The 17,750-nt window shown below is 52.7% G+C and overlaps 1 protein-coding gene across 2 annotated transcripts in view; it reads right to left on the reverse strand.

Annotated features, from left to right (window-relative positions):
* ACSS2 (acyl-CoA synthetase short chain family member 2) overlaps positions 1-6,693 on the reverse strand; it is a 34,854-nt gene extending 28,161 nt beyond the window's left edge. For both annotated transcript variants that reach the window (XM_050907233.1, XM_050907232.1), the window contains exons 1-2: positions 6,596-6,693; positions 6,076-6,271 (exon numbers count right to left, since the gene is read on the reverse strand). In XM_050907233.1, the coding sequence (XP_050763190.1) occupies positions 6,076-6,164 (89 nt within the window). In that variant the 5' untranslated portion in view covers positions 6,165-6,271; positions 6,596-6,693. The remainder of the gene's footprint in view (positions 1-6,075; positions 6,272-6,595) is intronic.
* Between the last annotated feature and the right edge of the window lie 11,057 nt (positions 6,694-17,750).

Consider the following 17,750-nt stretch of genomic DNA (forward strand, 5'->3'; position numbering starts at 1 on the left):
CTTTAATACATGTCCCCTTCCTTTGTTGCACTGCAGAGCAGAACAGCACAAGGCTGAGAGCACTTGCGGGCTCCCTGCTCCTGCCCTGCATCCTACGACAGAAAAGGCTCTGCAGAGCAGGAACGGGGCTTGAGATCTCCAAAACATCAAACCAACCATCCTTCCTGGCATCTCCCTGCAAACCAGCATGCGTACCTGACAGGGATGAGTCAAGCTCTGCTTCCGAGTCAGCCCTCAGAAGGGAAAAACAATTTCAAGTGACCCCGTGCCTGCCAGCTGTCTGAGTAACATGGTGCTCGAAGACCTGACTCACAACATCTGGGAAAGCACACCACCCACACTGGAAGCCCACAGGACAGTACCTGCCAGAAGGTATTTTGCTGCTCTCACATATTTAGTCCATCCTTTGGCACAACCACTCACCTGGTAACTATCTCAGAGATTTCACTAGTAATAAAGAGGATGTAGGATGCAGCACACAAGTGCAAGCCATTAACAGAAACACTTGAGACAGAAGAACCTCGAGATATCACAGGAGAAAACTGGTGGATGCCAGGTCTCAGCACACACTCATATAGCCTTTGGAAACAAGCTTCAGACCATGATCCCTGTGTTTTCCAGCCCCTCAGGCCAAACCAAGAATCTCCAAACCCTTAAGCAGGCATCACCACGCTGCCCTGGGGCAGCGCCGTCTTCGTATCTCATCTGCAACCAAACCCACAGTAGGACAATCAGCGTGATTACATGAAATCGGTTAATTTTGAGTCCAGCATGGCCTTGCTCTAAACAGCCCACAGCTGAAGATAGAGACTCCATCCACCAATGGAGAAGAGCCAAGGAGGTACATCTGAGGACAGGCTATGAGTCCCTCCTATCCCAGTTTGCACTTATATATGAGCATCCGAACACAGCAGCTGTTTGCACTACTGCCACAGCACTAACCATACTGGGAGAGGAAGAATTCCACCAAAGAAGTCAGGAAGGCACATGACCTGGGTGTGTCTGAGCTACAACTACTCCCTTTACTTCTTGTTTTAATACCAGGTTTCTATTGCTGAAGACAGCTACACTTTCTGTGATGGAAAGCTACAACTATCATTGCCCTTGAAGGAGGGTACAAGATCTATAGCTTAATAAAATACAAGTACATTCAATGTATTTTATTACCTCCTTTAGGTGCACCTAATCTGTCTGATTTCCAGAAGCAGAACATTGTACTGTCCAGCAATGCTTCCAAAATAATTAATATCTGCCAATCTATCATTCCACTCTCAGCACACGCAATGGGGAGATGACATGGATTGCTGAGGATGCACCCCAGAAAGCCTCTCTGATTTTCAGGCCTGAGTGGGGCCACCCCTTTTCCCATGGAGAATCCCCATCAGGTAAAGGAGCTGTGCTGAGCCCCAGTAGTGCTGCAAGCATAAGCCAAACACATGGTAACTTTTCCATAACACTTCTCACTGCTGTAGAGCTTACTCAGATTCCCCTACGGAAGTAATCCCTCCAACAGTAGTAACGGGGGAACAGCAGCATTGGGTATGGCTGTTTGGTCACACGTGCAACATAGCTTTGACTGCAGCCTGCAGGCACACACCGCAAATGTGTATCAGTAAAAGCAACCTCCCAGTGGTGAGTTTTTGTTTTTTAAACAAATGGTGTGATTTAGGGATGCACTTTCACTACCAGAACAGTGTTGAAAGAGGCTGCATCACTGGAAGTATGACAAGTCATCCAGGAAGTTACTAAAGAAATGAAGAGTCAGTTTGGCTTGGGACACTCAAAATCCTGAAGCCAGTGGGAGTAGTAGAGCTGAGTACGTTGTGCAGAAGCTGGTTACAATTAAGCACTTCTGAAAGTCTGGGTGTTAACAGCCAGCATCCTCAGTCACAGCATCTGTGCACGTGACTGTAATGGAAGACTGATACCTGTGAAGGTATCTAAAGAGAAAAACAAAACACAGTGCTGCTCTGGATTATGGAGATGAAGCACTTTGTTCTCAGCAGTTTAAGGCAAGATAATTTCTGCTAACAGAAGAGGTCCAGACCTTTACAGCAGAAACGCAACTGAAACACAGCTTCATCTGGCTTCATTTTTGACTCCGGGATGGCACACTCCAGAATGAAGCACTCCATGGCAAGGAACAGCCACCAGATCAAGGTGCACCAGCAGCCCGCAGGGGCCCCAGGAACCCGCAGGCGTGGTCTTGTCCCATTTGGCCCCAACAGCACATTTAGACCGAACCAGTGTTTGACAATCTGTATCCTCTCTGGAAGGCTGCTGTCCAAAAACTATTTCCAGTTTCCTAATAAAAACCTCCAGAAGTGTGCTGGACTTTTTTGTTTTGGGGGTGTGTTTTGGGTTTGTTTTTTGTTTTTTATAAACATGCTCTATAGATGTTGGTTTTTTTACTTACAGAAAGATTTATTGGAAGAAATCTCACAGCTACAAGCCCCTAAATCCTTTATTACATTTAAAAAAAAAAAATACCACCCTCTCCATTTTATCTTTGCATGTCATGTTTATTCTAGGCCCAGAATGGGAACTATAGGCAGTTATTCTTTTGTTTAAACAAAGCTCCAGTAAGCTCTGGCAGCCTTTACTATCTTTGTTTCTCCTTTCTAGATGTGTTATTTCATATGCAAGCATAAGAAAGCAGAAAATTGATACACTCTCCCAAAGATGGCAGAAGCCAGCAGCACCCTGCTAAGCACATGCACTTAGGCTACAGGGAGGCTAAAAATAGCGTGCAAAGCTCTACCTCCTGCCCCTGCTCCCTGGCCCCACCAGGCACCACCAGTACTGCAGCTGGGGTGACTGGTTTGAGAAACAAAGGCAAGAAGTTAGTGCTTCAGCTATGTACAGGTTACATAGAGGACAGGCTTCATCCAGGTACCTTCACACCCTGGGGTGTAATTAGAGCAAGTTTTGTAATAGGTGGTGTTCTTTTTGAATTCCCACCTGGTTATATTTTTACCTCCACAAGCTGCCCAGGCTGATGTTTATATGAGATTATTAACAGGCACTTCAGCACAGAACCAAGGGTTTGTCCATGCGACGCAGGTACGCCTACAGCACAGTGAAGGCATACTGTGCTCCTGCTCTAACACTACCCACCACAGACAAAGTCCTCAGCACTGCTTCAAGTCCCCTGCAAGTGCCCTCAGTGTCCCGGCTAGCTTGTCCAGTGCATTTCACCTGCAAGGCCCATGAAAGCCACCGTCAGTATTCACCTGCACAGTAACCAGTGTTACTGACTTCAGCCTTTCCATGCAATTAGGAAAGAGATTGCGCTTTTGAGCACAGCACTTTCAGAAACATTTCCTGGAGCTTCTGTTCCTTTTTAGGCCATATCAGCACTACCAAACAGAGAAAGAGGAATCAAAAGCAGCAGAAACAGAAATACTTGTAATGTTCACAAGCAGCAAGAGATATCATAGTGAAACAGGCAACAGGGAAAATGCAAGTGTTTCCTACCGACTCAGGATGGTAATTTTGAACTACATAGTCCTAACAGCACCAGGAGGACGATACCACGACAGTAAACATCACTTACATACAAGTTCTGCAGCATGAAGCAATCCCATGTACTGCCCTTTGTGCTGAAAGGGCAATTCCACGTGGCTTGGGATTAGACTCTCTGAGTGGAGCCAATGTGGGCAGTCCTAGACTGTTGGTGGTGCAGGAACCTTCAGAGCAGCTTGGCCATAACAGATCCAGATGAACTGCTCGCTCCTTGCAGTCCATGCAAAACTTGAGACAGCTACAGTCAGCAGTGCACGGCAGCTCCAAGTTTTGTCAGGACACATCTCTTCTCAGAGACACTCAGCAATGCCTTGAAACATTATTCATGTTTTCCCTAATTTCTCTTCTCTGAAAGCAAAGACCACGGTCTTGTATCTTTTCAAAGCTCTCAGAGCTGGGCAGTCACTGATACCTTGGTATAAGCTCAGCACTTTTTCCCATCTAGCAGGCTACAGACTTTCTTAGAAGCAAGCAAGTGGCCAAGGTATTTAAAAAAAAAAAAAATTCCAAGTTTTTCCCAGGAATCCTCTTTGGCTTTCAGAAGCTCTCATTTCTTTTTTGACCTTTCATACAGTGTGACAAGTCTCAAGTGTTTTAGGAAAGCAGGCTTGTTCAATAGAGTGTTAAAGGCAAAATGTGACAGGACAAGACGACAGCAATTGCATTTTGTTATTGAAGAAAAGCGTGTGTCCAGAGAGGCATGCGCACGCTCCTACAGGAGTAATTTTACGAGCCACAACCCTTAGCCCCGCTTCCTCAAGACCTCAGTGCCACAAGTTCGCAGATCAGTACCGCACGTCACATTCAGCGTGCCTCTTCCATCCCTCCCACCGACATTCCCAGCAGACCGCTCCAGACACCCCTGTGCCAGGTCACCTGTGACAGAACCATGCTATCCCAAAGAGTTTATCCCAAATAGTCAGGGAAAACTGTCTGCCAAGGAGGAAGAGAGACCTTATTTTTCAGCACTGTGAACACCACGACTGACAGACACCCACCATTTTAACATCCGCTCCAAGTTTTGCTCAGCATCACAAAAATCCCCACAAAGGCTGCCAGAATAACTAACAAGAAAAATCTTCACCAAGACCAAATGAAAGCCGTAGGCCACTGCCTAGCTGTCACCCAAAGATTTAGGTGCAAAAACAAGGATGCAGCCACTCCCTCCATAAACCCCAGCACAGCTGCCAGCGCTGGCCTGCCAAATGGCTTTGTCTGCTGGCACACCTTTACCTGAACGAGTTTACAAGGGAGTTTTCATTCAGAAGCTGCAGTCATTTTATATCTGAGTGAGTTAAAGAAGGTATTTAACTAGCAGGGAAGTGAATACCTTCCACCATTTCACCTGTGTCTTACCAATATGATTATTTGCTAGGTAGTATGTGTAATTCTTTTACTGAAGCCATAGCTCTATGGATAGAAACTCTAGTATGAACCCAATTTTACAGTCACAGCCAGAACTACACTGGTATAAACATGTTCCTTTCCATAGCGGGGTAGCCCCGAGTCACCTTTACACCAGGTGACTGGGGGGGAACCCTTCAGCTGCACAAAATCACTCAGAGCAGCATAACTGTTCATCATTAGAGCATCTGGTATTTTTATTGCAATGACAGTAAGACTTCTCCAGCTGCTCTGCTGAAGGGAGTCACCATAACCCAACAAGTTATTGCATCCCTAACAAGTGGTACATTTAATTGTGCTTCTGTAATGCCACATACAGTCATACCGATGCAACATAAATGCACGCTAGTTCAAGGGAAACAGCAAAATGCACGGGTGGGCAAGGCAGTGTTCTCAGCTTGGCGACACAGCTGTGGTGCCAGCTGGGCTAGTTCAGCAGGGAGCATTAGTTCTGGATCTCAGACATCACCAGTGAAACCTATTTTGCATCAATACGAAAATTTCAAGTTTCACATGGCTTTTAACACTAGTAACTACTCGGGTAAAAAAATACAAACATACTTCAGATAGGGCTGGAAGTTAACTTTTCTTCCCAAAGGTAACATAGAGAAGCCAGCCCTTCTGAAAGCATCACCGTGTTATACATGTTCAAGTGCAAGGAATCAATATATAAGCTCAGGTTTTAGGAGAACCTTTCTGCCACAGGAGTGGAAACTTGCCAGACTCACAAAACGTGAAGACGGGAGAGCTGGGTTTTATTAGCTATTTGCTGTTGGATGTTAGCTGTTCCTCATCCCATGTCTCTCCCCACACCTACGTACTTCACTCGGGAAATGTGGCACCTGCCTCAACACCGTCTGACTGCTCTTAGCTTTTAGCAGGTACAACTGCAAAGGCAGAGCTGGAAGTCAGGAGCTCCCCACTGCTATGCTGGGCCACTTCAGTGCATCCCAGGATGGGCAGAGAAGCTCCACTGCACAGCTCTCCTCAAACGCACAGAAAGCAAACACCTGCTGTACCTATGTAAAGATTAAAGCCTCTCAGGTTTTACCATGTTTTAATTCACCTCGTAGAAATCAACACTGTTTGTACGCTTTAGCATGATATTTACACACCTTCTACACCATAATAAAAACAGAAATTTACCAGTAAAAAGCAATTTTGTCCCCAAGTTTCTTCTCATTGACATTTCTGTCCAGGAGGTTGTAGCAGATGTTGGTGGTCGCCCCTTTCATCCACTCAATGAAGATCTTCCCCTTTGTCACATCGAAGTTGTACTTCAGAAAGGGTCCCGTGTGCTGACTCTTCCAGTAAAACTCTTTAGCAATGTCACCCCAAAATTCTGCAAAGGCAACGGCCAGAGCTCGTGACCCACCAACAGGCACAGATAAGGAAGACAACACTGGAAGGAACAAGAGGGGCAGCCCCCACACTCCTGCACCCCACGCGTGGGGGACTCGCCGCGGCACCGCGGTCCCAACGCCTCCACAACCCAGCCGCCCCCTCCTGCCCGCCCAGCCCCGCTCCCCCCCCCACCCCGCCAGCAGCCCCCGGAGGAACCGGCGGCGCCTTGCGGGAACCGCTCCCCCGCCGGCCTCCCCCGCCCCGCCGCGGCCCTCTCCCGGGGGCAGCGGGCACGGAGGGGGCTCCCGCCGGCGGCGCTCACCGTGCGGCTCCTCCACGGAGCGCTGGTAGAGGCGCTCGTAGTGGGACAGCGAGGGGACGTGCGCCGCCGGCAGCAGCTCGGGCCGCGGCCGGTACAGCCGGGCCTGCTCCTCCGGCAGCACCATGGCGGGGCACCGGCGGCTCTGGGCGGGCGGGTGGCCGCCGAGCCCGCTTCAAAGCGGCGCGGAGCCGGGGGCGGGGACGGCGGAGGCCGCGGCCCGCCCTCACGGCGGCAGGGGCCGCAGCGCCGCCCCGGAGCGCCAGAGCCGGCCCGCCCGCCGCGGCGGGGGCCCGCGGAGCCCGGCAGGCCGCCCCGCGGCCGGAGCAGGCCCGGGCAGGCAGCGGCTCGCAGGGGCTCGCCACCCGGCTGCGGGTCAGCCGGCGGTGTGTCCCTGTCAGCCGTGCGGTCCTGTCAGCCATGACCACCCCGTCAGCCATGTTTCTTCCCACCCGCCACGTCCCGCTGTCAGCCATGTCCCCCCCGCCGGGGGTGTGCCGCTGTCAGCCCTGTCCCTTCTGTCACTGATGTCTCCTCCTGTCAGCCATGCCGCCTCCATTAGTGGTGTCTCCCCGTCAGTGGCATCCTCCCCATCAGCCATGTCCCCCTGTCAGCCATGCCACCTCCATTAGTGGTGTCTCCCCGTCAGTGGCATCCTCCCTGTCAGCCATGTCCCCTCCATCAGTGGTGTCCCCCTGTCAGCCATGTCCCCTCCATCAGTGGTGTCCCCCTGTCAGCCCGTGTCCCCCCATCATCAGCTGTGTTCCCCCATGCCAGCAGTGTTCCCCCATTAACAGTGCTGCCCCATCAGCCACATCTCCCTCGTCAGCGGTGTCCCGCATGAGCCATGTCCCCTCAAGACCAGTCCTCACCACTTTGCCAGGCACAGGGGAACAGCCCAGGGCGCCATCGATGAGATCCTCCTTCACCAGCCCCAAAACAGGCCCAGAGGCCGCGGCCACGCTTGGTGCCTGGCCCCCTGCAGAAAACAACCTTCATTTTGATTCACGACACTCCACTTCCCTGCCACTGGCTGGCTGGGTGAGTACAGTGAGCCACGTCAGTTCACTGAGCACCTTTCCCCCTGCAAAAAATTTTACAGATCTTGTGTAGTTAGTGAGAAATTAAACAACTTTTTCACCAAGAAGGCAGTCAAATGCTGGAACAGGGGCCCAGAGTGGCAGTAGGGTCTCAGCCCCCGAGCAACCAGCCCAGTTGGAGCAGGAGGTTGGACCTGGGGTCTCCCAAGGGACCAACGTGATTCCGTGAGTCTCTGGCCTTAGAGGCAGGAGCTGCCTATGGCGGTACCTCCCACAGCAGACCCATTGTCAGCTCAACCCTTAACATTTCATGCGTTGAGCCGGGCTGCCCTGATGGCATTGCCTAGGTAGGCTGCTGAAACCTTGAACGTCTCTTCTGCACTGGGGAATATCACCCCTTCGAGCGAAGCTCTGCTGTGCCCAGGGAGCCACTTGCTCTGGAGCTGTAGGCAATTTTTGTGGTGGTTTGGGCTGGGGCCAAGGAGCACTCAAAAGATAAAAGTCCATAACCTTGAACTCGGCACAGTATTCCTCAGGCTGGAGAGCAGTGGTCTGGTGTCAGCGAGCAGGTACAGCCTACTCTGGGATCCTTGGTGTTTTCCATGGTTTAATGCACTCCCTGGGAGCATTGCCTTGCTTGTACGCTGCAGGAGATGCAAACCTGTGGACTGGTGAGCATCATCTGCCACTCCATGCAATGTTCTCATCAGCAAAGAGGCCAGAAACAGTTCCTCTACAGACAAAAGTGGCTGGTGCTTGTATGTATTTTCTATTAAGGATGCTCCCTAGTTTTGAAGGCCACGTCTAGCTGCAGCTCCCTGCTCTGGTGTTAGTGTGTTGGCTGCCCACACTGCTTGAGGGCAAAGTTTCTTCTGTGACTTGATTTGGGAGGACATAGCTGGTTTCCTCCAAGATGAAACCCAGGAGTAGTTCAGATGATACCTCCCTCCATGGGCTGTGTCCTGCGTGCAGCATCACTCCAGAGATGCTCTCTACACCTCTCCAACATGACCTCAGCAGGCTTCACACCCCAAATCGGTCAGCCGCCCTCGCACCACACTGTAGCACATGTAACAAAGCTTCCTCAGCCATATGGTATAAAATCACTGTCCTGCAAAGCTGCAGCGTGGCCTCATATTATTAATTTCATTGTTATTAACAAAAAAAAAATCACAGGAAGGCATAGTTAGATCTTAGGGTGCAGGGACTCAATCTGTACTAGTAAACCACATGGATGAAGGCGAAGTCTCCAGCACAAGTCCACATCCATCCAGATGCCCAATTTTAGCACATTGCCTGTTGCAGTTTCAGCCTGGGACCACCAGTCTCTGAGCCCAGGCTTGCTCCGTGGGCAGATATAGTACAGGTACAGCCAAACCCTGCAAGGTATTTCCCTCCACCAGCCAGCACTATCATTACCTCCAAGTTCCCTATTACAAAAAGAGCTTTTTGAAGAAAAAGTCAATTTGGCCATGCAGCCTGGGCTCTCTGGCATGGACATTTTTGAAGCTCCCCGGGAGCTATGGGAGTTGCACTCCTCCAGCACTCCCCTTGGAGTCATAGTCCAGGCACAGCCTGATGAGTTTTGGGGTACACGTGAGACATCCTTTAACAACCCCAGCTGGAAATCACACTTATCCTTTCCTGAGAAGCGGGACAAACCCAGCACTTCTAAAGTCCTTCAGAAGCCACCTCACACCGAAAATTTTCTATTACAAGTTGCCAACCCTTTGTTTTAGCAGCCTCTGTCTCGAGGATTTTGCATTTACCAGCAGGGCTTAGCAGCTCGCTAGCAAACGTTCTGTCCCCCTACATGCCAGGCAGGGGCCTGTAGTTCCCCCCACTGCTGGGAAAGGGCTTCGGCGCTCTCCCTGTCGCGGGACGGGTGCCCCAGAGCCAACGAAGAGGTGGTTTGCAGATCTGGGAGGCACCCTCTGGTTTCCTTCTCATTGGCCTTTTGCTTTCAGTGTTTTGTCCAGCTGAAATTCTCCGCCAGGCTCAGTGACAGCATGATTTCTCTCCAGCAACTGTTGCCTGCTGTGGGCAGGAGGTAGCAAGCCACGAGACCAGGGCAGCACCGTGTCCCACCAGCCCGTCAGCTGTCCTGCATCCAGCATTGCCCAGTATGGGCTGCTGCAGTCGGGGGATTTTGTTGTTGTGCTTCAGCTGTCCACAGCTGTGGCCCAGGAAGCTGCCTGATGGGGAGCAGTTGCATCATCTCTCATAATGCACCTGCAAAGAGGAAAACTCAGAGTAGCCTCTCAGATGCATTTTCCCGTGCTCTCTGCTCTTGCAGGAATCCAATAACCCTCCAAGTGTCTATGTACAGGGCTGGGAACTGTGTAGTTGGTACCATCAGTCAGACACCCATGGCACAAACACAGCCCTTCTCAAACTTTCATTTTAGTGGTCTATAGCTGAAGTATGGACGTGTCCAGGCCTCCCTTCAGTGATTTTATACGCTCTAGGGAAAGGGCTGCTGCTGCGTGACCATGCTTTGCTACTCCAGCTCCCTCCACCCCAGAGCAGCTTGCATCCAGCTGGGCTCCTGCCCTGGGAGCTGTGTGTGGTGGCCTGGATGCTGCAGGGTTTGCTCCGAGCTTGGCTCCCAGCTCTCGTCCTGACTCACCAGGCAGCCCTGGAAAATCAGCTGCATTTTGGGCCCTTCATTTCCTCTTCCTGTAAAGGAATAAAAGCACATAAAGGGTACACGTTAATGTATATTAAGGTCTCTTGTAGAAACTCAGAGGGTCAAAAAAAAGATACTGGCCAAGATATGTGGTGCCTTGCTGATGCTGTCTGCTTGGGGTACTCTGGAAACAGCCTTTCTAGTGCAGCACCCGCAGCAGCTCAGTGGCCGTGGTGGGACTCTTCACTGCACCTTCCCTGACACACAAGACCTCAGTCCTAGAGATGCTGGGGATGGGGGAAAGAAACTGGAAAATCAGAAACGGTCTGTGTGTCTCAGGCCTTCTGTACAGTGGGGTGAGCGGAACATGGGAAACTTGTGTTAATTTGGGCAAAGCACTGCTCCGGTAGAGCAGCTGACTTACCTGGGAGGCTCCAACTGGGGTCGCAGGGCATTCCCTTCTGACTGGCCTTATTGCCAAAAAATGTGTGTGAATCACATCCCTGTTCATGCAAATAACTGAGCATATCAGATATGTGGTAGCTTGAAACAAGCAGACCTCTCCTCCTTCCACCTGCCCCCTCACCCCCCCTGCTCACTTGATCCAAACTCCCTTCTACGCTGAAGTCCACTTGCTGATAAATCCATGTGAGTTAGGAGTGGTTAAAACCTCCATGCCCTACTGAGTGCATGCTGCCAACGCACCTCGAAGGGTCTCTCCACGCTTCTCACCATCTCTGCCACCACAGGGATCCTACTGACACACGTCCCAGGCGTACTGTGGCACAGCCCCCCCATGGGAGCACACGGCCAGGTCACTGGGCTGTGCACTGGGTGAGGGTATCCAGTTTGCCTGGGACGAGGCTCTGCTGAGCGTGGGCTCTGTGTAGAGGATGATTTGGGTCAACTCTGGGGTGCTGTCAATGTCAGCTGCTTTTGGGACCAGCTCTGAGCGAAACCTGTGGAAAGGGCTCTTCTGCAGCTGAATGTCTTTTCTTCTTTGCCAAAATCTGGGTGTGCAGGATGCAGCACAGCAGGAAGGATGCAACCCACAGCAGTGGAGGAAGCAACCCAGGAAGGCACAGAGGTGTCTGAGCAACACCGAGGTCAGAGTGATGGCTGAGGCCCATGTGCTTGCATGGAGGAGGAGGACAGCAAGCCACCTCCTCTCCCACTGCCCGTCCACTCATCCCAGAGCATCTCCTGGACACGGCAGCCTGGACCAGGGCCTGGCGAGGCCGTTAACAGGTCTGGCCAGGCAGGTTCAGCAGCTTGGTGTTACAGCTGTCAGTCATGGTAATCAGAGAAGACATCTTTTTAGCATGGCCCCAACCCCTGGTGAACATGTCACAGCACAAACAAGCTTATGCCTTTCATGGACATGCCAGAGGCAGTTGGGAGGCTTTATCAGAATATCCTGCAGTGGGAAGGCAAACTTTTCTTGAACTATAGGTGACTGCAAGGGCAGGGAATCAAGGGGCAGAACAGAAGAGCAAAGGATGTGGAAGGAATCCCAAGTGACACCAGCAAACGTTCCTGGGACCTGCAGAGCAGGCGTGAGAGAGGGAGCAGGGTGGGTATCTGACAGCAAGGGTCAGCTTATGGCCTGGCCGGTGCTGGCAAAGGGATGTGCTCAAGGTTAGCTACATTAAACTGGGCCTGTGGTGCTCCTGCCCCCGGCAGGTACCCGTGCTGGCCCTTGCGTGGGAGATGACACCACAAGCGAGCAGCGGGACTGCTAGCAGAGAGCTCGAGGCTGGTGTGGCTGGTGCTGCAGGCTCAAACGTGCCTTGCAGGGACAGAAGGGAAGGCACTGTGCAGCACCACGACCACTCTTGGGCTATGCCGCTGGCATCCCCCTTCTCCCACGTGCAATGGTACCGTGTGGACTCAAGCAGCGTGGATCCCCAGACCAGCATCCTGGGAACAGCGAGGCCACAGTGAGCCAGAGGAGATGGGGTGGGAGGATGTGACCTGGCTGTGGATCTTCCTGCTGGGGTTTTCTATGCTAATTTTCAGCACATGGCCAGGCTGGGAAGCCCTTCACTTGTGCTGAATGAATCAGCACATAGCAGCAACAGGGTTAAACACCGGATCGCACACGTCTCCCCACTGACGACACTCCTCCTCTGCTTGGCTGCAGAGGAAATTTTAATCAGCACCCTGATAAGAGCCTTTCAGTCCTGCTGGGAGTTATCAGCTCCTTTGTTTGTAAATGTAACTGCTCAATACCAATAGGCTCTGGGTTCCGGCACATGCCAGCTCCACAGCCCTTTCCCTCAAGCAGCCTCCCTCCCCTCCAGCTGCCTGCTCCCAGCTATGGGGGTATCAGGGTGTTAAAACAGGCCAGGTTGTGCTGAACACAAGGATCAAACCTGGGCTGTTTCCTTCCTGCCTCTGCTGTCACTGGGAGAGAGACCTCTGAATTTCAGGCTGTTTTAAGCTTCAAAGAGTAGCTGATGAATATCAGAGCCTGGTAATTCAGCCCTCTGCAGAGTACGGACAATATATTCATAATCATTTTACATGTAGATGAGCTAGTAACGCAATCAGGGTTATAAATCAAACCCAGGAGACATATTAGGGCTGTTCGCCTCAGCTTTTTGAGCGATCTAGCTCAAAGACAAAATGTCTGTCTCCTAGATGGGGCCAATTAACCTTATAAAGATGCACTCTCCTCTCACAGCGGCTCATTTGTTTACTTGGGCTCTGCTGGCTGCTGCTATTTTCATTCTGGAAGAGGGGGCCAGGTCGGTAAGAGATTCGGCAGAGGCCCGGGCTGCAGAGTAAGGGAAACCAGGCTGAGGAGAGATGGTGCCTTCATCAGCGGCACATTAGAGGAGGTTGGGGTTTACTAACTGGCTTCCGCATGTGGCTTCATAGCTGTCCCCAGGCTTCAGAGAGTGTCCTTGCACACCCATAAACAGAGCTGCCTTCTTTTGTCCCTGTTTTATTGAGCAGTAAGAGATAGCTGGAGCTCTGGGGCACTCAGCGACTGTGGCCCGTGGAGCAGCCATGTCCTGCAGGCTCCTGCCTGCACCTTGGGTGGCACAGGCCCACACAGCCTGGGCAGGCAGGCGGCAGCGGCGTGCCCTCTGCTGATGAGCTGCCAGCCATGCAGGTCTGCTGTGCCAGGGCCCGCAGTGCCAGCCATGCAGCGACCTCAGCGCCAGCAATGCAGGCTCCCCAGCACCAGCAATGCAGAGTTCTCAGCGCCAGTGGTGCAGGGTCTGCGGTGCCAGCAATGCCGGGTATGCAGTGGCCGCCGTGTGGGGTCTGCAGTGGCAGTGATGTGGGGTCTGCGATGCTGGCAATGCAGGGCCCACAATGCCAGCAACGCAGGTCACACGGTGCCAGTGATGTGGGGTCTGAGGTGGCAGTAATGCAGGGTCTGTGGTGGCAGTGGTGCAGTGTCTGAGGTTCCAGCGCTGCAGGCTGCAAAGTGCCAGTGATGCAGGATCCAGGCATGGATTCACTGCGGCCAGGTCTCATGGTCGCACATGGGTTGGCCATGCTGGATCTCATCCCAGCCGTGGCGTCTGGGCACATGCATCCCCACACTGTCCCCTGGCACCATCTGCTTCTGCCCTGCCCAGAGCCTGGAGCAACCAGGAGCTGAGTGAGCTGCACTGGGATGCTTCTCCAGTACCCACCAGCAAGAAAGCCATTGCTTACCTGCACACGGGGGGCCTGAAGCTGTTGCCCAGCCCGGCACCCCGCTGCCTCGCTCGGACATGAAGGCCAGGCAAGGGCAAGAGCTTGTGTGTGGGCACAGGAGCACGTCCCACACTCAGGCAGCTTGGGGGTAGCAGGACTGCACCAGTGCTTGGTGGGACGGCGAGGGCTGATGACAGCATGCAGCAAAGCGGGTCTGCTTTGCTCTTGCTTTGCTTTCTTCTGGCTTGGCCGTGTCTGCCCCACACCATGTGGGGATGTCCGTATGCTGGGAGCAGGATGGGGCCTGCTTCGAGTGAGCAGGATTTGGGGTGGTGCGAGGACGCGCTCCCAGGCAGACCTGGGAGCAAAGGGACATGGCTGGAGCAGAGCCAGCACGGAGCTGAGGTCGGTGCTGACGCCAGAGGGTGGTGTGGTCTCATGCATCCCCAGCACCAAACCCTCTGAGCTGCTCAGGCCTCGGGGCTGCGATTCGGCCCAGGAACTGGCCGTTTGCTGCAAAAACCTGGTGGACCTTGCAGCACCATGGGCCAGGGCGAAAGGCAGCGGGTGACTCCTCTGGGAGCTGCCTCCAGATTCAGTGGGGACAGGCAGCAGCTTGTCCCACCCCAGCCATGTCTTCAGTATCCAGGACCCCAAAACTGGGCTCCAGGCATTGCTCACCCATGGCCTTGACTATGCCCTGCCCTGTGGCAGGGACACAACTTTTGGGGACCCGAGGGGGCCACTGACAAACGCCCCACGCTGCCTCGCACCGGGGGCTCAGGCTCTCTGCAGTCAGGCAGATGCTGCGAGATGGGGGCTGTTTCCTTCATCGCCTGGGACATTACAAAACTACAGGAGCTGCATCTTCACCATAGTTGGTGTCCCCAGGGGCTGTGGCAGGCAGGGGACAGGCAGGGCTGGGAACAGGAAAGCCACTGCTGGAGGAACATCACTGCTCTGACACATTTGTTAGAAAAGGACTTGGAGACAGCTTTTATTTATTTTTTCATAGAGATTTTTAATGTTTATTTTTTAACAGACTTGGTTTAAATTTTTGTTTTCTACAATAATTCAATGTAAAAATCCCAGTACAATATACAACAGTTTGAACATTTGGAATAAGAAATCCAGCTTGGGGAGACACATAAGTTCAGCTAGTTTCTAACGCAGGTAGCAAATTCCCTCCACCCTCCCCCAGATTTACCAGCCAGGAAGGCATGTGGACAGGAATGCTTTACAAATGTCCCCCCCACCATCAAGACACTGGCTGCCCTGTCCCTGCCCGTATTGCAGCGGGACGGTCCCTCAGACACATCACCTTGGAAAGGGCAGGGTCCCCTCCATGGGATGGCTGGGAGCCTCCAACATTGCAAGGCAAAGTCTGCAGTCAAGCGAGGCTGGCTGGCCCTTGTGCGTGAGTGATGTGGAATGCTTTGAATAGGCCCTGCATGCAGGTCCCTCAGGGTATGGGGCTCCCTCGGGATGGAGAGGAGACCTGTCCTCCCCTTGGCAGCAGTGCCAGCAGCCTTGTGCCCTAGTGCAGCCATAAGGTCGTCGGAAGGGGATGGCCATGTCCCTGCATGGCCCAGCCCAAGGGAAGGAAAACAAAGATGATGCAAGGGTCCCTGGCTCTAGGGTCTGAGGGGTCATCTCAGGGATAGCTCACTGGCCTGGGATCTGGCAGTCTCTCAGCAAGCCACTTTGGCCTGGCCCATGGTACTTAAGCAGCCTGGGATGGTCCTGCTTGAACAGGCTGGAGTGGTCCTGCTCAAGCTACATGGGATGGTCCTCCTTGAGCAACATGGGAAGGTTCTGCTCAACCTACATTGGATGATCCTGCTCAAGCAGCCTGAAGAGGTCCTGCTCAAGCAGTGTGGGATGGTCCTGCTCAAGCAGCACGGGATGGTTCTGCTGGAGCCGCACGGGATGGTTCTGCTGGAGCAGCATTAGGGTGGTCCTGCTCATGCAGCCTGGAGTGGTTCTGCTTGAGCAGCATGGAATGGTCCTGCTTGAGCAGCATGGGGTGGTCCTGCTCAGGCAGCAGGGGATGGTTCTGCTTGAGCAGCATGGGGTGGTCGTGCTTGAGCACCATGGAGCAGCTTCAGGTGGCAGGGATAGTTCCTCATGTCTTGCAGCATCCCAAGCACTGCATTCAAAGCCATGTCTGGCCTTTCTTGCCCCTCTCAGAAATCCTCCACTGCTCGGAGAAGTCTCCCAAAGATGTGTGTGCTTGAAGGGATCCCAGGGGGCTCCGGTTGAGCTCCATGTTCCAAAATAGTTATTGCTAATGCTAAATCAGGACATTGGTGACTTTATCTAGCTGAGTTGTGAAACCTTCCAAGGGCAGAGATCCTCCCACTTCCCCAGTGAATAGTTCCAGCTGCACCAGACCTCAAGGTAAGTGTTTCCTGATGACCAGCATGAATCTCCCTGCCTTCAAGCTGTGGCCATTACCTCTACTATGAAAGTGCCTTGAGTAGTGGGGATGGGGTGGGAGGCTGGTTCTCCATCTAACCTAGCCCCACATGCCATCCGCAACAATAAGGGCCCTTCCTGCTTGCATCAGGGATGGCTGTGCTGGTGGTGGCTTTCCTGGGTTGGTAAGGGATGGGATACAAGGCAGGGGAAGGAGGAAGAGAAGGAGAAAATAACAGCAGCAGTCAGATGTGCTGCAAGTAAAAGATTGCAGGGAGGATGGAGGAGAGGATGAATGGGAGAGGTCAGGCTGGGAGAAGATGGGAGGTCAGGATGGAGTTGGGAGGTGAAGGAGAATGAAAGGACAGTGAGAGAGGGAGGTGTGAGGTAAGGGAGGATGGTTGGAGGTAAGGGAGGATGGTTGGAGGTCAGGAAGGGGTGGAGGGGAAATCTGTGAGGTAGGTGGGACACTTGGAGGATAAGGAGGGATGGGGACATGAAGAGAGGTGGAGGAGTATGAGGAGAAACAGGGAGACTGTGGGAGGCGAATGACAAGGGATGGTGAGATAGCCAGAGGTCGAGTATGAGGAGGGACAGGGCAAGAGGTGAAAGAGCATGAAAAAGGATGGGGAACAATAGGAGTGGAGGTTCACAGGAAGGATAGAGACTGAGGTGGAGAAAGAAGAAGTATGAGATGGAGGATGAGGGAGAAGGTATGGGAGATGGTGGAAAGTGAAGGGCAATGAGGTATGGGCAATGGTGGAAAGTGAAGGGCAATGAAGAGGAAAAGAGAGGTTGGAGGAGGATGAGGAGGACTGGGCAGATGGTAGGAAGTGGAGGATGAGGAAGAACAGGCAAATAGTGGGCGGTGTTGGGGCATGGGGAAGGATGGAGGACAGTGGGAAGTGGAGGACGATGAAGAAGGTAGGCAAAATGGAAGAGGAAAACAAGGAGAGATGAGATGGCAGGTGGTGGAGGACAAGGAGGGAGGGGGAGATGGAGATGAAGGAAGAAGAGGAGAGATGAGGAGACAGTGGGAGATGGATGAGGATGACAGGAGGGATGGAGGAACATTTAGCAGGTAGAGGAAGACAAAGATTGGAGGACAATGGAGGAGGATGGATGAGGACATGGTGGGAAATGGAGAAGCACAAGGCAGGATTGGAAATGTGGGGGTGGAGGTGGAGGAGGCAGGATTGGGTGATGTTGGCAGCTGGAGGGATGGGGCAATGATGAGAGGTAAGGGCGGATTTTGGGATGGGGGAAGTGGAGGAGGATGAGGGGGATGAGGAGATAGGAGGAGGTAGAAGAGGATGGAGAAAGATGAGGAGAAGATAAGTGGAGGAGGTTGAAATGGGTTGGGGTGATGGTGGGAGCTAATGGAGGATAAGCAGGGATAAGAAGACGGTAAGAT

This window comes from Gymnogyps californianus, chromosome 17, assembly GCF_018139145.2.
Source record: "Gymnogyps californianus isolate 813 chromosome 17, ASM1813914v2, whole genome shotgun sequence".
Taxonomy (NCBI): domain Eukaryota; kingdom Metazoa; phylum Chordata; class Aves; order Accipitriformes; family Cathartidae; genus Gymnogyps; species Gymnogyps californianus.